The sequence below is a fragment of the Pteropus medius genome, unplaced genomic scaffold (assembly GCF_902729225.1).
Source record: "Pteropus medius unplaced genomic scaffold, Ma_sr-lr_union100, whole genome shotgun sequence".
Classification (NCBI taxonomy): Eukaryota; Metazoa; Chordata; class Mammalia; order Chiroptera; family Pteropodidae; genus Pteropus; species Pteropus medius.
The window spans coordinates 16,113,137-16,135,527 of NW_024340701.1; the positions used below are offsets into that span (position 1 = coordinate 16,113,137).

Genomic DNA, 22,391 nt, shown 5'->3' on the forward strand with positions numbered 1-22,391 from the left:
TATATACACACACATATATATATTGCCATATATATATATATATATTGCCTTACTGTTAAAGTGTACAGATGAAACTTATTGGATTTCGTTAACCAATGTCAACAAAAATAAGTAAATAAGTTAATTAAAAAAAAAAAAAAGAATCTTCCAGGCAGAGTCAGCAGTACAGACAAAGGCTCTGAATCAAGAGAAAACAGCATAGTCAAGAAGCTGAATGACAACCAACGTGCCTCTAGAACAAAGGAGAGAGTCGCATGAGATGAGTCTGAAGAAGTAAGAAGGAACCACAACACAGAAGATCCTGTTAGTTCACATTAAGAATTTCTGAACTCTTTCTTAAGGGCAATGATAAGCTAAATGAATAGTTTTTAAGCTGAGAAATGATATGATCACATTTGGGGGCTTCTAGCTTAAGATTGCAAAATAATTGCATTCTAAGAAAATCCAAGAGAATTGACTGAAAAATGATTAGAAATAATAACATAATTCAGTAAAGTGTTAAGTTCAAAAATCAACATACAAAAATAGATTGCCTACAAATCAGCAATAACCAGTGTTTAGACTCTAAATTTAGACTGTTATAATTGTTATTATTAGGTACTTATTTCTTTTCTTCATATCTATTCCTTATCTTCGTTTTGCCTTCCTCCTCCTCTTTTTTGATGCCGACTTCTTTATCCAAAATGCTTTTTAAGGTTTGCCTTTTTAATTTGATTACCTTTATCCAGAAAAAATAAACTCTGCTCCAAGCCACCTGATTGCACTTCCAAACTCAGAGAGCTTTTTAAAGACATCAGCCAGTGGCTATAATGGGGAACTGACAAAAACTTACATACTCACTACATATCTCTCATTAATCCTGGAGAAAAAAATATTCCTAACATCCGTCCCCTGTGGAGGATTCATGAGCAAAAAGGCAAACAAAGCTAATGTTCAATTATTTGTACTAAAACTTCTTTCATCAGGAGGAAAGGTATTATGAAAGTTTAACCAAGTAATCTCAATGTATGTTAGATGATCAATAAATATTGTATATTTACCATTAATGGCAATTTAGAGTTGATGAAAAAGTGGCAGTAAAGACAGAGAAACAGATTAAGATCCTGCAGTAAAGTATACATATCAACAACCCTTCGAGGACTATGAATGAATAATAATTCTTTACATTGTATATAGTTCTAGTTCACACAATATTAACAAAGACATCAATACTTGAAAATGGGCAGGTAGGTCTCCCTCAAAGATTCCTTGGGGAAGAAGGGACAGTGCATGGCAGTGCCTTGTATTTACCGACTTCTAGTTTCCCTGACCAGCTACCATTAGATGAGCTCCACCGTAGCAGTGACTTTTTTAAAAGAAGGGGAAAAATGTAGAAATATCACTATCTGGATTATTTTAAAATACTTATGATTTCTAACTTCTTAATGCTTTATTTCACTTTTAGGTAGAAATGTGAGTTAGAAACAGTGAAATTGCAGAGCCTTTTGTTCCAAAGCAATTAAAGTTGTGGAGTATATCAATTGCCTACAAATAACTGAGTTAGTCATTTTAGGGAAGGATCTTTATTGAGTCCTACACTAGCAACACCTAGTTTCTGAGGTTGAGAAGTCGCCCCAGTTCAGCATCTCCATGGATAAAGGAGAAACTAAAGTGTGAAAGGCCTAGAGGATCCAGGTATTCACTTAGTGGTCTTTGAGGTGTCTTTCTATCACTGTGGAGAAATTAGGAGAGTCACTTCTGAAAACGCCTCTTAGTGGCAAAAGCATCATAAGAATTTACTTAGCTTGAGAGCAGCTCTGTCAGATTGAACAGGGATAATTACTTTTTTTCATTTAAAATCTTTATTAAAAATTATTGGGGTGACATTGATTAATAAAATCAAATAAATTTCAAGTGTACAATTCAACAGTATGTCATATATATAAATAAGTTCTTTCTTGTAAGATTTTCCCTCTGGCTTAAGTAGAGTTAAGAGCCTTTGAATTGGTATAATTTCAAAAAGATTCCAGTTTTCTGCCAAAGTATAATACTATGGTCTTAACTCTGACACCACTGACATATTTTGAGATTCTAAATCTTTGGATCATTTAGATTGATTTTAAATTGAATTAAAATTTAAAAGGAGTTTACCACTTTATATTTGGGCATATTAAACAAGGAACTCCATTTTCTCAGTTATTAATTCCTTTGTTTAAGTTAGATACATTCATTTTACATTAGTATTTATCTTGTACTAAAATATACCCAGTTCTATAAATATATAAGAGAAATCTGATCTGTACCTGTTATCAAAGCTGTGTGATTTTCTCCACAGGAAATATAAATTATTTTCTGGTCCTTAATAGGCTCAAGGATTTTGGGTTCTGCAGTTTCAAAGATAAAAGTGCCAAGACCCAGCTGACCAAATTGTCCCAGTCCAAAGGTGTACACAGCTTTCTCTGAAAGGGAAGGGACAAATACAAGAAAAGGATTGCAGGAAAGCAGACACTGTCACCATTATATCTAGAAAAACTGTAATTCAACCTTTTATGAAGGTTAAGTAACTCTGAAAGAAATATCCATATTAGAATACCTAATACTTAAGTATACATTTCTCAATGATGAAGAGAAAAATGACAAGGTACACAACTGTACAAATTATGGCATGGGCCTAATTTCATCTTTTATAATAATCATAAAAGGAATTCCTAAAAATATATGTTGGTGAACTACCTTAAATGTCCCTATAATTACCACCCAGCTCTTTAAAAAGCATCAATTATCTTTAAGCTAATTCCTTTCACTGCCTTAAATAAAAAAATAAAGTGTTTCCTATAAAGTCCTTACTTTTAAAAGTAGCTTAATAGAATAGTCCATTTTATAAAACAATTTCAGAAGAGAATTTGCATAAGAATTAAAAATTACAGTAGATAATGCTAGATTTATTCACAGGTAAAGTTCCTTTACTTGGAAATGCAATAATAATGAAAGGAAGGTAAAAAGCTTTCATTTATATTAATATTTTTAAGTGATTCCAAAGGACCTCCAATAACTTAGTAAATATTATGCACATATATTCTCTAGAAATGGAAAAGCACAAAAACAGAATAAATGAGTAATGATAAAATTGTCCTTCTAGACACACAAGTCTCCCTGGCCTCTGTGTTAGGAAGCACAGTGTTTTTTACATTAGTCTACTTCTCCAGAGTTCAATACATTGCCTCTGCTGCTACAGAAGAGCCAGACCTTTGAATTCAGGCAGAAGCCCAAACCTTCATTATTATTTGCTGTGGCAAGTAGGCAAGTTATTTAAACCCTTTGATGTTATAATCTCTTTCTAACAGAGTTGCTTTGAAAATTAAATGAGAAAACATTCAGGCAGATTTTAAAACATAATAAGACATTCAGTTGTAAAGAACATTTTTCTAAAAAGTAATTATGTAATCAAGTCATCTTAATTTGACAGTGGAGGATACTGATGACCACATATCTATTGTCATACGGCTTTCTATTTTTTCTAATAAAAATGTTTACTTCGTAAATAAGACATATAGATATTACTTGTTAAATAAAATATGTTGTGTTAAGGATATGAAGCCACACAGATGCAAAGGCAAAACAGATCCTTACTTTAGTGTAAAAAATTACATCTCTTAGTTTAATTAATAATCATATGGCATACCTCCAGTTCTGAATGTTCAGCTTAAGAGTAAGATGTCAGGTAAATTAAAACAACTGTCTATCTCTAGCTGGCCAACAATTACTCTGTTTCTTGAACTGTCTGATATTGGCTAGTAAAATTAGGCCATTTAGGCAGCCTGAATCATGCTACAAAAGTTTTGTTCCTTATCCTGTATGGTTCACTTTCAAGTGCTTAGATGATTAATGATGACAATAGTTTCTATTTTAAAAAAAAAATGACCTAAGACTCTTTCATCTAAGAACATTAAATACAACAACTAAAACACTTTTTTGGCTATGTCACCTTTGTAACATTTAACAATGTAATTCAAAGTTAATAAATGATACTATATTAGGAGAACAGATTTTATTAGTTGGCTTCAGATCAATAGTACTCTAATTTCACAGAATACATTTAATTTCATGACTAGGAACTTGTTGCCCTGTAGAGATCTTAAGTTTGTACAAACATAATCTAAAGACGTTAAGATAAATTATTTTCCTTGGGGTCTAGATTTCATTATGGACCCCATCTTATAACCAAAACTTTCTTTTCTTTTGGTAACTGCTGTGGATGGCATATAAGATGACATCTATCACTCTGCCTCACTTAGTGTGTCCCAAGTTCCAGTCTGACATTTTGTCAACAGTGGTCCACTGTTTCCCTGATTCTAAAGAGAAACTAATCCTGCCGTCACTAAAACTAGTAGTTGTATTTTGTAATCTATCATGTTACGGTTTAAATAAATTCATCAGCAATGAACTAATTTAAATTATCTTTGTAATATTGTAATGAATGATAGCCAAATAAATTTTAAGATCAGATTTACAGACACAAGGGAAAACAAAGCTGGGGACGGACCACATAGAAACATCTAATACAAACCTTTTCCTTTAGTAAAGGGAATAATCTAGAACAGATGGTTAGCTATTCTTTCCTAAAAGGTCTTATATTCTATAACTCTTAGGTATTCGACTCAGTACTTAGTCAATCTATGTTCAATACACTCTTCAGATCCATTTCTTCTTCGCCTAGAACTAAATATTTAATATTTCTGTCCACACTGTGCTCTAGAATACAAGTTTCTCACCGGGGCTGACTCATAATAAAGCTCTCATGGGTCCACGAAGAAATGTGAAAAATAGGGAAAGTAGTAAATTTTCCATATAGATAAGTTTATACAATTTATTATAAAATTGAGTTTCTTTTTTATTTGAAAACGTCTCTTATTTTATGATATAATGATGAAAACAAGATGGTATTTCTTTTGCAACGTCCATATTTAGCCAAATGTAAATCAGAACTTGGCAACCATCTGTTGGTTTTCATATTTCTACAAAACAAAAAACTTAAAATATAAAAACCTTACTAGTCTGTGAGATCCCAAAGTCTGCAAAACTCTGGAGAAAACAATCAATTTCTGGCAGTATGGTTTTTAACCTCAAAACAAAGTCCACGGGAAGATTAATGTCTATAATATTTTAAGAAAATATCATACTTAAGTGTATTTTTTTTTTATTTTAAGTATAATTAAAAGTATTGTGGATTATCTTGGTGCTCATTTTATATGAAAATATTTTATAATGTATGGTTAAATGACATTGTTATTACGTAATCAATATTTGTATCCTTCAGAATACCACTCAATCACCTTATAAATTATTTCTATAATCTTTATACAAACTAGAGACAATACATAACAAAGAATAAGTTGCATTTCTGCCTATAGAATGAATATTCAGATAATTTATAAAGGTTAATTTTAAAGTTTAATTCATAAAATAAAAATTTTGGAAAATATATAAAAAATCATTTTGTCAGCAAAAATTCAAAAAGAACTTAAACCTCAAAATTATTTCCAAATTTAGAGTGGATGCCTTGAAAAAAATTATTTCTAACTTGGAAAAAGATTCCATCTGGAAATTGTAATTCTAGGAAACCATAGCTTAATAAGCATGACTGGGACTAGAAAAAGAAGTTAAGGAAAAGCTATGTAAGAGAGAAAAATCTAAAGATAAAATATTTCTCAATCACCTTGGAACATTAAGCATATCATCTGAGAATTGGATATTATTTAAAATTTGTCTAGAACACTTGCAACTTTGGGTTACTGAAGACTAAATGGCAATTTCAGAAACTTCATTTCTTTTTAACCAAGAAAATGACAATTCACTACCTAACTACATTACCTCTACAGTACTCATCTAACATAAAGCTAACGCCTAACAAATTTGGGAATGTCGATTTAGTAAGCATATTATCAAACATAAGTATATTTTAACATATTGACTAGAATCCTGAGAAATAACGTCATACTAAATACAAAATTCAGAAACTAAAGTGACATTACAATTAATATTCTGACTTTATTATCTGTAATTTAAAATCTTAACATTTTTAAATAAATTACTATAACGGAATATAAAAATCACAAAGAAATCACCGAGTTATACATGGTGAATATCACAAAGAAAAGAATTATCAATGACTATAGAAAATAGTATGGAAAGGGAGCCTCTCCAAAAGAAAATGTTTCAGAAAAAAATGACAATTTTAGATAAATATGGCATATATATGGAAAACATATATGTTTCCATATAAATATTGAAAACAGTTTGTCTTTGATAATGAGCTAAAAACAATGTCATTTGCTGCCAGTAAAGGTGTTAAGATCATAAAAATATCAATTATGATAGGGAAAACCATTCAACAAGATTCATTTTTTTCTATTTAAGAAATTCTTCCATAGGCCAGAAATGTATATTAACTATAGGAATAAAAAGTCGGGATCTTCACAGAAAAAGATTCAAGGCCAATTTATATGAGCTACCTAAGTAGTCAAACTCATAGAAGCAAAGATTAAAATAATGGTTGCCAGGAGCTTGGATGGCGGGAGGAGGAGCTGCTAATCAATGCGTATAAAGTTTCAGATATGCAAGGTAACTTCTAGAGATTCATCATATCTATTATGCCTATAGATAATATGGTACTGTATGCTTAAAACTCACTTAAGAGGGTAAATCACATGTTAAGTGTTCTTACCACAATTTAAAAAATGTAGAACATTTTTTGTCATTAGCCACCACAGAAAGCAAGAAACAGAGCAGCAGGGTCCACACATACCTGTGAGAACCACCGTGTGCCCTCCACCACAAGCTACTTGGATCACCTTATCAGGAATTCCAGGCACCAGCTGGGGCACTTTATGATTCATCAGCAGCTGTCTGGGAAGACCTAACTTCCCACACTCAGTTTCTCCAAATGTATATAGTTCTCCCTCCACTATTAAAGGAAAAGAACAGTGGTCAATGACAACATAAAAATGAACAAGATACTGGTCTTTTTAGTACAGGTTCTCATGTTCAATAAAAAATTTAGAAAATGGCGTCTTAATAAATTTGAACTTTCTTGAGATATTTTTACTGTCTGGTGAGGAAATAAAACCAGATTTTCCTTTCCTCTTGATTATTCTAATCCAAAATCTTCATGAAGAATTCATGACCATCACTATTGATAAACAGCTAGAAAATTATTTTAGCTATTTCACAAAAGAGAGAAGACTATCATATTTCTTTGACTTCCTCTTAATATAGCAAAATGACTAGACATTAAGCCCCCACAAGGACATAGATTTTGTTTTGCTCATTATGGCATTCTAAAAACCCAGCAGAATGTCTAGTACACTGAGCATTTAATGAATACTTGTTGAATAAATGAATAATTGATTTTTATAAAACTTGTTTCAGAAAACTCATTCATGTGTGAGTAAATACATTATACAGTCTTAAGGTAACAGATTTTACTCAGTTAGTACTTCCTCCAGAAAGACTCTCTTATCAAGTAACCACTGACATTTAATTACTACCTTGTCCATACTAATACTATTGACTTGTTTCTATTATTACACTTATCACACTATGACTATGAGCTTCTTGAAAGTAGGAATTTCTTTTATTCATTTCTATAAACTGAACTGAGTTCTATAAAGCAGCAATTAAAAAACTTTTGTAAATATATAATCTAATGTAAAGAATGACACAGAATATATCACCATTGGTATGAGGAAAGAGGTAACAAAACAGGTCTTGTTGCTTATAATTGCATGTCTCCAAGAGAACCATGATTGCTCACTGACCAACCCCTGGGAATATGGCCCTTGAAGTGTTCTTTATGTGATCAATGATTTTGTTATATACCCTGGAGCAATGAATTATACCATATTAACTTCCTAAGATTGCTTTGCACAAACATCAACACTGATCAGGTATACCTGGTTTCTCTGTTGAGGGACCTGAGTTTCTGATACTGTGGCCAGTTGCTGGCAGGACGTTGCCTACATGATCACATTCCACATAAAAGCCTCAGACCCTGAGACTGCAGTGGGCTTCTCTGGGCAGAGACATTACACATAATACGTCCCCAAAGTTTGTTGCCAAAGAGAAAGCATGTCCTGTGTGGCCTGGGAAGAGAAGAGACTAGGGAGCCTATGCTGGACCTCTCTGCACTCCGCCAATACATATCTTTTTCCAGTTGCTTTTGCTCTGTAATAAATCTTAGCCATGAGCATAAGCTGCTATTGAAGTGTAAGAGCCCTTCTAGCAAACTTAGGGAAGCTGTGGGACATCTAACAACAAGGTATGTTAAACTTGGTCAAACTTGAAACTAATATAATATTGTATGCCAACTACACTTTAATAATAATAACAACAATAACAATAATAACAACAATAATAATAATAGTAATAGTAATAGTAATATAACAAAAAACTTGGTCAAATACTGCTAACATAGCTATGCTGATTTTTTTGATTTTTCTGTACAGAAGGTGAAGTTTTCCCCAGCACAGTTTTCTACTTGGTATTTAACACACACCAGCACAGAAGAGATACTCAGTGAGTCAGCACCCTTCCCCCTTGTTCCATGCCTTTTGCCTCTCATATGAAATCAGTCCAGATGAGTCTCTTTCTACCTCTGTCTATAAACTCCTGCTGCTCCTCATACCTTGACATGGGTGAATTGTATGGTGTGTGAGCTATCTTTCAATAATGCTGTTTTTCTTTAAAAAAGGCATGTAAACAAAAAACAAAGCAAAAAAGCTCAATTTAACACCTGTTGGGTAAAGATGAACAATTCCACTTACTCCTCTCCTGGATAAAGCAGAGTTTAGCCATAAAAATAATTTGTGCAGTTTTATTAAAACTCAAGTATAAGACAATGCTTTTACTTGAAATTTTTGTTTTTTTCCCCCTTTTTTTTGTTTTGTTTTATGAATAAAGTGAGCATAGACTATACCAACTCAAGGAGCCCTAAAGGTACTAATAAGTTGGTGGGTGGTATATTGCCCCAAGGAACACAATCAACTGGTCATTGATTCACTCACTCCCCCAGTGAACTATATTAATTGGTTATCAGTTTGTTCAAGACACAAACTGATACAGTGGTAAACAATACCAACCAAACTGGATTTTGCCCTCTCTTGGTACCAAGCTGCTAGAAATTCACTGGTAAATCTGGGGAGCACCGGGATGAGTCATTTGGCACTTTCTAAAACTGAATCTGAAGTGCATGAAATAAGGAGTAAATGTATAAAACAAAGATTTAGAGAGATGTCTAAGAGGGGCCGCAAAACTGTTTCCTCTAGGTGATTTTACTGTTAGAAAAACCATCAATAAGATGGAAAGCCATGATCATACTTCTCCTATTATTACTAACATAGATGTAGACTATAATAGAGTCCAACATTTCAAATATTTTAACTAAGGTAGAAAAGATTGCCAGTGAGCCCAGGAATGAGAGACATTAAGGATGCTGATTAAAGTCCCACCAAAGAAATATCCCATACTGACCTCTCTTCTTTTCCATCTAGTCTTCACCCCTGTTCCCACAATGAAAGTATGCCTCATGTATAGAAATAATAAAAGAAAATTATAATGGCAAGAGTAGAATAGGTCAAAGTACAGAGGCAAGGAGATCTAGAGGAAAGTGGCCAACAGATCTTGTTTTTCATGCGAGAAGAGTCCAAGAAGTTTTAGAATCAAAACTTAGAAGGGTTTCTAACACATAAATTTTGTATACCTAATACACCTAATATTCACTTAAAAAGTTAACATGTCAGAGAGAGTTTGAAATTAAAAAAACTCTTATTATTGAAGTAGATAAATACTGTGGCCTAAAACACATCAAATTATTTCATTACTTGGACTACCATGGCGTTACTTCTATGGAACTGTAGAATGTTATATCATTTTATTATTAATTTAGTAATAACTTAGAAATGGGAGATAACGTAATCGAAAATATTCTGTCTTACTTGTTACAAAAGCTGAATGGTAATATCCACAAGAGATCCAGGCGATAGGTTTCCCAACGGTCACTTGATGAGGAACACACACATTGGGTACATTTTTTAAACCAATTTGCCCTTCAGAATTATCTCCCCACATAAAAAGGTTTCCATCCACTATAAAGAAAACATGAGGAAAAAAGATTTTAAAAAGCATCAGGGTTATCAAGTAATTATATTTCCAACAGCCCATTTATTTTTTAATTTATAAAAATTACTCATCTTGAAAGAAAAGTACTACTAAGATATTTATACCAGCTAGCTGCCTAAGAGTTCAATTTCTATTATGAAATGCTTCTATAATGATAAAGAACAGAGAATAACCTGATGTAAATCACTTTAGTCACGTCCATATTTTTATCTCAATAGCAACGACAGAATATCCTTTCCTATAATAACTTTTTCTTATTTTAATGTCTCTAAACAGAAAATTGTTTCCTCCTTTCGAGCAGTCTATCTACAACTGAAATGAATGATATCATACTGGATATCTCTTGGGCAAGTCTCAGGTTAAAATGGCCTGGAAGACCCGGCTCTGAGAAACTGTGGAAATGATGATTTAAAGAAAGAAAAAAATGAGTGCATTTTCCTTTTTTAAAAATAATTTATACTTGAAAGCATATAATCTAGCTTCGAAGACTAAGGAGATATATTAGCATACATAGCATCTCAAATACAGGTTAATTTCTGTTCTTCCTGATCAGGGTTTCAATGTCAGAAAAAGTTAAACTAGGAAAAAATATTTTAGAAAGAAATCATCAAGACTTATCTTTTAATTTAAAAAATTAATCTTTGAAGTGATTTAATAAGGCAAATAACAGGAAAATTGAACATAAGAACCAACAGAAGGATGTCAAAATGCTAACTATACGGCTGACAGAATTGAAAGGATGGAGCTGCAGAGCCGCCTCTGGCTCTCCTGACAGCCAGAGCAACACCTTATGATAAACAGCTCTCCAGATTGGGACAAAGAAGCACTCTGGCAGCTTCTTCAGTGAGACTAGGTTTATGCTGGCTCCAAATTTTAAAGTTGTTTCTCATATAGGATTCTAATAGGGAGGCAGAGAGATGCAATGACCATTATAAACTGTATTTTAACTGTACATATCCAACAGATTTCTATGATGTTTCTGATAGCAACTTCATTAAAGCTGCAAGTATAACTTTCGGAACATACAATGAAGATAATATTTAAGAATATCAAATGAGTAGATGAACAGCATAACTTAGAATTGATTTAACACATCTTCAAAATGTATGTTTACATCTAACTCTAACTTCCTGGGCATAAGCGTAAAATTGTAATATATGTTATGATTTGAAGTTCCATTTTAAATGCATTCTGAAAACACACTGTCAATGAAAGAAAACTAAAGGGCAATGCTGTCTTCAATTTACTAAGTTGGTATATCCTGGTCTAAAGGAAAGGGATATGCCCCAGCTTAAAATGGAAAAAAAGCCTCACCGGTTAGTGCAGCTGAAGTGTTAGATCCAGCAGAGAGCTGTTTAAGCTGATGCTGAGATGTAAAAAAACAAATTGGATGAAAAGTGTTTCTATCTTCAGTGTCACCAAGTCCTAGCTGTCCTTCATTATTTCCTCCAGCTGCATATACTTTGCCTTCTTCTGCACATGAAAAAGAACACATCAGTATAGTACAGTCACCATCTTTATGAGACAGGCCAGTATATACCAGATATTTCCTCTATTAACAAGTGAAGAAAGTTGTTAACCTGACATTGTCCTATAATTTGGTACACAACTTCATTCCGTTTTAAAAAATAAAGCAAAACAAGCAAGTCTATACATTTTTGTGAGATTTTAAAAATCATTCTATAGCTCTGGTAGCAATTGAAATGCACAGAATGTGTGGAATGTATTTTCTTACTTATGCAGCACTCGATTAATTCAGAGCAGAAAAGGAGAAAGCAATTTCCAAATAAGTTTACAATCCAAATTGAGCTATTTTAAAAAAGAGATATGGCTCCTTAACTTTAACTTCCACACTCAATTAAAGCTATGATATAATAAGTAACAAATAAAATGAGGTAGTATAGCATTGTATTTAGGAAAAAGGACTCCACAGCCAAACTTCCTGGGCATAAATTCTGGCTTGTGTGACCTTGGCTGAGCTGCCGTTAACCACTCAACGTCTCCTTTTCCTCATCTGTAAAACAGGGATAATAATAGTGCCTACTTCATAGAGCTATTATGAAGATTAAATTGGTTAACATTTGTAAAATTCTTAAAATAGCATTGGCTCATTGGAAGCACTATATAAATATTTGTTAATTACTTTCTTAATTAAGAAGTATGTCATGCCTAGATAATAAACATGGCCAGTAAGCTCTAAAGTAATAAAAACCTTTGAAACACATACATATTAAAAATTAGTGAAACGTGTCATAAAAATGCACATAAAAAATTGAAAAAATCAAATAAAAAAATGCATATGAAGTTAAAACCTCACTAAATTATAAAGGAAACTGAGGGCAAGATCAGCCTGAATCGGTAAAAATTTAAAATTAGATATTTTTTAAAGAAAATGAAATCAAACTGAGGAAACAAGATTAGCTATCAAATGGAAGACATCACAGGGCCACATGGAATTGGACCACACAATTTAACATATAGAACAAACTGGAGTTGGTGAAATACTTTAAGCAGTTCAGAGAACCATGTGAGTAAAAATCTGAATAGCCACAAGAAGCTCCATGAAAGAAATAAGACTTACACTGTATCTTAAAAGATAAGAATCTGAGTAAAAGACATTTCAGCAAGGGAGAAGTATGAATGAGGGCAGAGAGGTGAGGAGGAGGAGCCAAGGCAGTGAGAATAGTCTGAAGACAGAAGAAGTTGTGTGGGAAGAAAAGGAGGTAGGAAGAAAAGCCAGTGGCCAGGACCTGGATGTCTAACTGTTCCCGCAGCATTTGTTCACAAGACTACCTTTTCTCCATTGAATTGCCTTGACACCTTTGTCAAATATTAGTTGGGTATATACATATGGGTTTATTTCTAGACTCTATTCTGTTCTATTCATCTTTGTCTGTCTTTTCACTAATAGCACACTGTCTTGATTACAGTAGCTTTATAGTAAGTCTTGAGATCAGGTAGTGCTAGTGCTCCAATATTATTCTTTTCAAAACTGTTTTGCTATTCTAGGTCCTTTGCTTTTCGTTAGAAACTTAAGAATCACCTTGTCAATTTCTACACACACATGCAACCTCTACCCCCTGCCAAACACAGCCTGTTTGGATTTTCATTGAAATTGTGGTGACCCACATCAATAAGGGTTGATGTAAGGGTGGGAGCCATTCCCACTCTCCTTCAGAAAAGAAGAGGGAAGAGCAAGATCTGGAACAATCAGTCCCTGAGATGCTGTCTCTTGATGTAATCCAAGAAAATAAGCTTTTCCTTCAGTCACTTAACATTTATCTGCATATTTTCAAAGGCAAACGAGTATACTACATCTCATTTGCCTTTGAAAACTTACGTCTTTAAAAATCCTATTACTGTTGCCAAGATACATCTTTAAAAATCCTAATATTACTGTTGCCAAGATACCAGTATTATTAATTTTACAAAGCCACAAATGTACTGGACCGAGACTTCAGTCCTCAAATCAAGCAGGAAATCATACAGATCAAATAAAATACCTGTTAAAACCAGGGTGTGGTTCCGTCCACAGGCAGCAAATTTCACCTTTTCGGGTTTTAAAGCTAAAAATATGACAGTTAAAATATTTTATGGTTATTAAAATGATAAATAATACAATCAAATGGTAACGAAGTGGTAGGACTGTGATTTAAACCCAGGACTGTCTGACTCCAAAGTTGATGTTCTTAACTACTAAACCAAAAGTTTTCAGAACTAGTTGTGCATCATAATAACCAGTGGAGCTCTGAGAAAAATACAGATAGCTCAGTCCCATCCCTGGAGAATCTGAGTCAGTAGGTCTGAGCTAAGGCTAAGGCATCTATATATTTTTTAAAACTCCAAAAGTAAGTACTATGTGCTGAGATCCACTGCATTCTGCTACAGTGTCACCTCACCAACCTGTTATATTACCTAATCTGTTATCACTATGACCTTCTACCTCACTCAATGAAACACTGTTAAGTTAAATAATCATAGGCATGTACCTATGTTAAGTTCTTCATTTATTCATTTATACATTCAAAAAAACCTTTATAGAACACCTTCTAAGTGCTTGGCATAGCGGCTGCAGACATCACTAAGACAGAGTCCCTGGTCTCAAGGATGTAACAGTCTAGGCAATCCTGTTAGCTAGTCTATTAGATATTTGAGAGTAAGAATCACAGGCACCATGAATACACCCAATGGTTTAATAGACTATGCCCAATAAATACTTTTTGACCAAGTGGAGTACTTTAAAAGTTTCATAAAAACACCTATAAATAGCATAAATATGATCAATTACACTGAAATTTTGAGTTGAAATTGAAATTTTGGCTAGGAAGATAAAGAATACTGCTATTGTCGTATCCCAAGGAATCTCCATAGCCATTCAAGTTTAGTTGATGTTCATAGGTTATATCTAAACAAAAGCTTTGCACATAACAGTGAAAAAACTTTGTAAAGTTATTATATGTCCCCTATTTTCTGGGACAGATCTGATTTAAAATATTTTGTACTGTTATTCTTGTAAGAACACTAGTACTAATCAACCACTAGTCTTCATGTTTTGTTTAGTACGTCTACTCACTAGATATAGCAGGGTCAAGTGTGTTTTATAAAACTAGTAACTACACGGTACCATGATGTCCACAACTCTAACAAATGAGACAGAGTTCAAAATTCTAACATATTGTTTGTTCTCTGTATATAGAATAATGATATTATTTAAGCAGATTTACAAACAAGGAAGAAATGTTCAAGTAGAGTAGTGTAGAATTATTACTTTCTTTTGTAGCCTTTGGGTTTAAAATCCATGTGATTTTCAGACTCTAACATATAAAAGTATTTCTAAGTATCATATAAAGTAAAATGCCAACAATATTCAAGCAAATATCAGAAAATAAAGAACTAAAGGCTTTATTACTTATGACATTAAAGGACCACACAATCAATATAAAAATACTTTATATAGTTTGTTACATATTTAAAGTAATAAAAAAGAAAAGACTCCAAACCTTTGACACACGTTGGCTTGCTAACAGTTGACCTTGATCCTAGTCCTAACTGGCCCCAGTTGTTACTGCCAAACATGTAAAGTTTATTATTTCCTGGTGAAGAGGAAAAAGGAATAATAAACTGAAGCATTTTCAACATAAAATATTGTGAGATAAAGTAACCACAAAGCAATAAAAATGCTATACTTAAAAGGTGACATTGTTTCGCATGTTGACACAGGTTACCTTGTCCATATACATATAGCCAGATTCTGTTAGGTGTAAAAGAGTTTCTAAGATTATACAATAACAGTTTTAAAAAAAATTATAGAGATATATTAAAATAGATTTACTCTAAGAAAGTTGTGTGTATAGAAAATCACATTTGAATATACTAAGGGAACTTAAAATTTAAAAGATTCTCTTGATGAATTAATTATCAAGAATTCTCTGGCAAAATAAAAAAACACAATTTTCAATATGTTTAAAACACAGCACATCTATAATATTTAGAGTTTTCTAAGTATTATTATCCTCATTTAGGATTTTAATACTAACCTGTAATAATAGCAGTATGTTCATCTCCACATGCAAGATATGTAGGGATATCATTTTTAAACCAGAATTTGCTGGGCATATTTTCAGCAAATTTAGTTTTTCCAAATGTAAACACAGCACCCGAATCTGCAAAAATATGATAGGTTCTATTTTACAACTTTTACTATGTTGTCTGTTACTAAAATTTTTTTTTAGTAATTTATCTATTCTGAGTCCTTCTCATGACAGCTTTGCCTCCACTGTAGAACTGTTTAAGCCCTCCTTCTTCCACCTTAATTCAGTCTTACTCCTCAGACTTCATTCCAATTTTATTTATGAAATCTACTAAATTAAATATGTATTATTCAGTTACTCGTGCAAAATAAGAAATACATTATCACAAGGAGGGCAGTCAATTACTAATAGTCTTGCTATATTACCAGGTGAAATATCTGTTCCCTTAAATGAGCTGATACAATTGGTGCCCTACTCACACTGGTAAACATCTCATGGCCTAGCCCCCGACTGGGGACTTTTCTCCACACACAGAAACAGGACAGTATTGAGTTTCATTATTAGCATCACCAGGATGCAGGGGGTTTGGTCCAGTACCATTTTGGAAACCCCAAACCCCTACCAGTTCCTGATAATCATTTAAATACACACACACACACCCCAAATAGGAAGCCAGATTCACTTTTTGAAGAAATATCAAGGAAGAGGATCACACATAAAGAAACTAATGGGTACCAGAAAGGAAAACATCGTGAACATGAGTATTAATAATAAATGTTAATGCATGAGATTAGCCACATGGAGAACCTTTTGAGAACAACTGTGAGGCGTCTCAGTTCTGATAATTTAGATTTGGGAGGTGAGGTTCTAGAGCAGTCTCTGGATTTCCCTAGAATGAATAATTTTAACTGTTTTGTCCTGCTCTGGCTCCCCAGCAAACCTTCCCTGATACCCTCACCCAAATCAGGGTTTGGTAGCTCTCCTCTGGCCTCCTGGCTACTGTCAAATGGTTCGGGTATTGCCATTTTGTTTACTTTCTTGTATCCTTCACTAAGCTGTGAACCCAAGGAGGGCAGGAATCTGTTAGAACCAAGAGCATGGCAGAAGGCAGAATACTTATTTCTGTGAATGAATGATTCTGCTCTAATCCAGTTTTTTTTTTCTTCAAACTCTTAGTCATAACGCATTAATGGGTCAGAAAATCAATTTGGTGAAACACGATGACCATTTTTAAAGGAATGTATTATAGAAAATCTCTGAGCGCATCTCAAGTGCTTTATGAAACGTCTATTTCTGTTAAACAGTAAGTATGCAGTAACGTACGTATGCCTTCACAATGTCAAATGTATTCTGGGACTCAGGGAAAAAGAAGTCTTAAAAAACCACTCTAATGGCTCCCGCTTTACCCCCGCCTCCCCTTTTTCCTCAAGTCTTTATCCCCATTTTACCTCACGTCCCCTCACCGCCCACTCTTAACTGCATTCGATATATAACTGGATCCTGGGGACCTCGAAAAAGGTACTTTGGAAAGTTTATAGAGGTAAAAACAGCCCAACTTTCGAGAAACTCATCAAAAGTTCATTTAAAAACAACAACAAAAAGGCAAGCACCTTCTTCCTCCTTGTTTCCTCTCAGGTCCCTCCCCTCCTTTCTTCTCCCTTCGATCATTCCCGGGGCGCGCGGCCAGAGCTACGGCCCCAGTCTGGCGACCGCGGCCCTGGCCTGTCCCTCGACGGGGCTGGCCCGGAGGCGGGGCCTAGCCGCCAGCCCTCCCGCAGACCCTCCCTCTGGGCCCGCTGCCACCTCAGCGGACGCGACTCACCGGGCACCACCTCCTCAGGTTCCCCCATGCCGAGGGCGAAACGAGGTGGGTTCGTCTGGGCCGGAAAGACGGCGGGAGAGACTCGGTGAGGCCTAAGGCAGCACCTCAGCCCCAACTTGGGCCGCGGAAGCCCCTCTGCCCCCCATGGCGACACTCTCGACATTTGCGACTACCGCGTTACCGGAAGTCAACAAACGGCAACCAGGGGCAACGAAGGAGGAGCGTTATTGCGGGCGAGGCGGGCTGGGCGGGGCTGGGCGGGCGGCGGCGGGGACGCCGCGGGGGAGGGGAGGGAGAAGACAGGAGGCCGGGCGGCCTGTGGTGCGCAGGCGCAGACGCAGTGGTGGGGCGGGGAAGGCCGCGCGCCCTCTGGTGGCCCGGGAGCGGAGGCGGGGGCGGCTACGCCGCACAGTTGTTCCTTAAAGAGCGCACGTTTGCTGTGGTGGAGATCCTGGCCCCACAGGGACCCTGTTGGGATAGTCATGGACGTCACAGATAAAACATGTTCTCACTCAAGATGTGTTACACAGGCAAACGTCGACGCACAACTGTAATACACTAGTAATAGTGACCATTTATAACTAAATGAGATAGGTACTCTGCTAAACATCCTAAATCACATTTGTATCCCCAGTATCTAACCCAAAACCTGGCATATACTAGATTTTCATTAAATCTTTATTAAATGAGTCAGCCCTACTACAGCCCTGTAAAGTGATTAATGTTCCCCGCGTTTAGGGATGTGGGGATTATACAATGGGTTTGCTGGGGCCCAGTTTGGCTAGTCCGGCTTGTATGCTGGACAGCCCCCTTCCTTCCATAGAAGGTGGCTAAGGTGTACAGTCTGTGACAGGAACATGTTGGAAAAGGTTCACCAACAGCAGAACATCATTACTCTAGAATTTGCCCAGAGATGTCACATTTTTCTGTAGTCAAACCTTAGTGTCCAGTGCATCAACACTTGGCCATTATAAAAGAAAGGCAAAAAGCCATCTTCCAGGGTTAGGATTCAAGGATTGCTGAATTTCTGTGTGTACAGAAACGTGTTACTGACTTTTTCCAATACACAAATAATTACTTAGTTACAAAGCAAAGTAGGAGTTACTATGAAAATGTTTAACAAGGAGCACTGACCTGGTGTGAGGGGTTAAAAGTTTATCTGAAGACAGGACATCAAATGTAAGAACTGAAAAAGAAGCCAGGAGGGGGCAAGAAAGCTCTGGGCAGAGCGTAAATCATGTGCAAAGGCTCACAGGGAGCTTGGCTCTTTCCATAGCTCAAACAGTTAACACTGGATCATGGCAAGGTGGCAGGTTCTTGGGCCTGTTAAGGATCTAAGATTTTATCCTGAGGACAATGGGAAGCCATTGAGGGCTTTTAAGCAATGAATTGATAGGATCCATTATGAGTATACCTAGAATCATTCTGCCTGTCTGCTTCGTGGAGAATAAATTGGTGCAGGAAGTAGTTTTCAGAGGTTTTCACACTAATTCAGACAAGTAGTCACACTGGCTTGGAATACAGGGCATTGGCACCAGAGAGGAGCAGGCAGATTTGAAAATATTTTAGGACATAGAATTAAGATGTGATGTCTGACTATTAACTCCTAGGCAGGACAGGACTACTATAGCTCTTAGAGCAATAGCAAAAAAAGGCCCTAAATTATTTGGCAAAGGATTGGATAGTCTTTTTAAAAGCATCATTGTAATCTATAGCCATGCTGCCCTGAATGTGCCTGATCTCGAAAGCTAAGCAGGGTCGGGCCTGGTTAGTACTTGGATGGGAGACCACCAAGGAAGACCAGGCGCTGTAGGCATTATTAAAAAAATACAAAAAATAAAAGCATCATTGTAGTTACTATGGGAAAATCAGAACTTTTAAAGACATTATATTTATAATATGCCTTATTTATTTTTTTAATTTCAAAATATAGTAAAGCACATTTTGGCGCCAAACAGTCCTGAAGGTATTGGTGCAGCCCTACTCCTAGGTTTCCAAGACAGGTAGACAGGGGGAGGGTGGCTCCGTTTACTGAGATAGGGAACATTGATGAAGGAGCAGGTGGCTTTGGAGTTAGGTAGGTCAGGCGGGGAGAGCATGACAGTTTATGATATAAAAGTGGAGATGCTGAGCTGAGCAGGCAATTGAGCAGAAGGTCCAGATGGAGGCACATTTTTTGGCAGATGCCTGGGTCTAGGTGGAGATAGTAGCCTTGGGAAAGACTGCTAGGTGAATGACTGGAAAGTAACTACAGAATGAGAACAAAAGAGAAGTTAGGATGAGATGTGACAAAGGCCCACATTTAATGGCCCAGCAACAGATGCTGAAGCTGAAAAGGAGATAGAGTGACCAGAAGGGGACATCCTACAGAATAGAGTTTTAATAAGGAGAGTGTGGTCAATTGCATCACATGACACTGAGAAATCAAGTAAGGTGAAAACTAAATGCTCACTGAATTTAAGAATGCAGAGATCATTAGTGGTGCTGAAAAGAGTTGTTTGATAGAGTGCAGGAAGAATAAACAATATTGGAGTGGTAAGAGTGGGAGAAGCTAAGGGAACGAAGTGAAGGTGAATGCTTTGGAGGTAGGAGATAGATATAGTCTAGGAGAGATGGGGAGATAGTAATTGGAGGAGGAAGAGAGGTGGATGGAGGGCTTTTATTAAGCTTGGAGAGACTTGAGAACACTGAGGGGCAAACTGAATAGAAGAGGAGAAAACACAGATTCAGGAGACTGAAAGAATAATCAATATTCTAAAGGGAGAAGAGATGGCATCCAGATCTCATGTGGAGAGAGTGACCTTACCTTGAAGGAGAGACATGATTTCTAGCATAACAAGAAGAAAGGAAGAAAGCTTCCTTTCACAATATACTACTGATATATATGACATATCATATATCTGCATATAGATGATATCTACATACTATTGATATGTATGATATAGATATATATCGTGGCATATATGATAATACTATTGTCTATCGCATATATATATGATATATCATATATCTGCATATAGATGATATCTACATACCATTGATATGTACGATATAGATATATATCATATGTCATATATGATAATACTATTGTCTATCTCATAAGGTTGTTGTGAGATATTAGGTAATGCATGTAGAATTTACAGCTTGGTGCCTGCAATGGATTAGCACTCAACAGTGTTAGCTATTATTAATAAGGCTGAGTCAGCTATGTTAACCTGGGCTATGATGCAATGCAAACGACAATCCACTCTCAGTGCTTAACGCAAACAAAAAGTTTCTTTCTCACTTATGCTACAGGTCCAATGTGGGTCAGCGAGGAAACCTGCTTCAACTGGTCCCTCAAGGCCCCAGGCTGCTGATGGAGGTTCAGCTGCCTTTCAGCTGCACCATATGGGATCCTGACCTCTTTGGTTGCTGTAACAGGGCAAGAGAGGGGGGCAAGACATTCAATGCTTCAGGCCAGAAGTGACATTTGTCTCCTTCTCACAACCCATTGGCCAGACTTACTGTTCTGTGCCCCTGCATATTTCAGGGGTGCTGGGAAATGTGGAAGTGCCCATGACATTCAGTGAGTAGTAAATACCTCTGCCACAATCCCTGTAGCCAATGGTTTCAGCCTATGGAGCCACCTCCCTCGTGCTGGAGAAGGCAGAGTTCAAAGGTATGTTTTTACGACTCTCTGCTTACCATTGTATGCTCTTTCAGTGCTCCCCTCATACATGACCGACCACTCATATACTCCTCAGGAAATCATGTTGATATACAGAAGTCACCACCCATCTGACAATATGTACAAAATGCTTGGCAATTTCCCTTATTAATTCTAGTTGTTATTCATTCTTCAGCATTTTGTGTCAAGTGAAAATAGAGGTATGCATGAACAAGGAAGACATTTGATAGATTATGCTTTTTAGCTGAACTAGATTCTTTTTATACAACATTCGACAAAAACTTCCAAGGTTTGTATTTTGAATTGCATTACAATGCAGCTGCCATCGCTGTTTATTTCTCTATTTGGAATCAGATAAACAGATGTGTCTCCACTTTGAAAACTCCACTGTAAAATCCCATAATCATTTGAATTTATAAATCAGATTCTAATGGCTTCTTTGATTACTAAATTTTTGTAGTGCAGCTCCAAGATAAATGAACTGAGGACACACAAGTCCAAAGCCAGGGACTTTTGTTTAAGAAGAATATTTTCACTCACCCTATGGCTTGCCTTTTTCAAAATTTAAAGAGGAGAAAAGAAAAAAATAAATAATTAAAAAACTCAACCAGAAAAAAATCAATGAGTAAAACTACAGAGTTTGTACCAAAAAAAAAAAAATCTAATTTTTAAACATTTGAAAAGACAATTAACTCTACCATAAAAAGTGCAAATCAAACAATAAAACTTAGATATTTATTTTTCCTATTAGATTGGCAAGGATTAAAAAGATTGGCAAGGATTAAAAAGATTGCCCAGTCTAGTTAGCAGAAGAAATATTCACACTTATTCACAGTTTGTGGGAATTCAAAAAGGTATGATCTTTTCAAAAGACAATTTGGCAATACAGATTATAAATATTTTAGAAAGGCATATAATTCTTACTCATTATAACCACTTCTGTAGATAAATTCTTCCAGAATGTTTTTCTACAGAAATATACAAATGACACCAATTGCTGCATTGTTAGAGTGAAAATAATTGAAGGACACCCAAATGACTTCAATAAACTAATGAATAAATAAATTATTGGGCTTCCATACACTAGACTACAATGCAACTATGAATATCAGTATAATCATTTTATGTGTACTTACATGGAAAAATATCTAAGATCAAATTTTAATTGATAAAAAAAGGTTGTGGTTCCATAGTGTAATGGTTAGCACATCTG

General features: G+C 35.5%; 1 protein-coding gene, 1 long non-coding RNA gene and 1 pseudogene across 2 annotated transcripts in view; 1 reads left to right on the plus strand and 2 right to left on the minus strand.

Annotated features, from left to right (window-relative positions):
• The window catches only part of RPGR (retinitis pigmentosa GTPase regulator), a 45,553-nt gene extending 27,837 nt beyond the window's left edge, over positions 1-17,716 (minus strand). The window contains exons 1-8 of the mRNA XM_039882945.1: positions 17,509-17,716; positions 15,693-15,818; positions 15,156-15,248; positions 13,659-13,721; positions 11,470-11,628; positions 9,972-10,121; positions 6,785-6,943; positions 2,267-2,438 (exon numbers count right to left, since the gene is read on the minus strand). Of these exons, the coding sequence (XP_039738879.1) occupies positions 2,267-2,438; positions 6,785-6,943; positions 9,972-10,121; positions 11,470-11,628; positions 13,659-13,721; positions 15,156-15,248; positions 15,693-15,818; positions 17,509-17,671 (1,085 nt within the window). The 5' untranslated portion in view covers positions 17,672-17,716. The remainder of the gene's footprint in view (positions 1-2,266; positions 2,439-6,784; positions 6,944-9,971; positions 10,122-11,469; positions 11,629-13,658; positions 13,722-15,155; positions 15,249-15,692; positions 15,819-17,508) is intronic.
• A 95-nt stretch (positions 17,717-17,811) lies between these two features.
• The window catches only part of LOC120622666 (uncharacterized), a 201,254-nt gene continuing 196,674 nt past the window's right edge, over positions 17,812-22,391 (minus strand). The window contains exon 8 of the long non-coding RNA XR_005658511.1: positions 17,812-17,976. This is a non-coding gene — a long non-coding RNA (uncharacterized LOC120622666). The remainder of the gene's footprint in view (positions 17,977-22,391) is intronic.
• LOC120581333 (uncharacterized) lies at positions 19,216-19,324 on the plus strand (annotated as a pseudogene).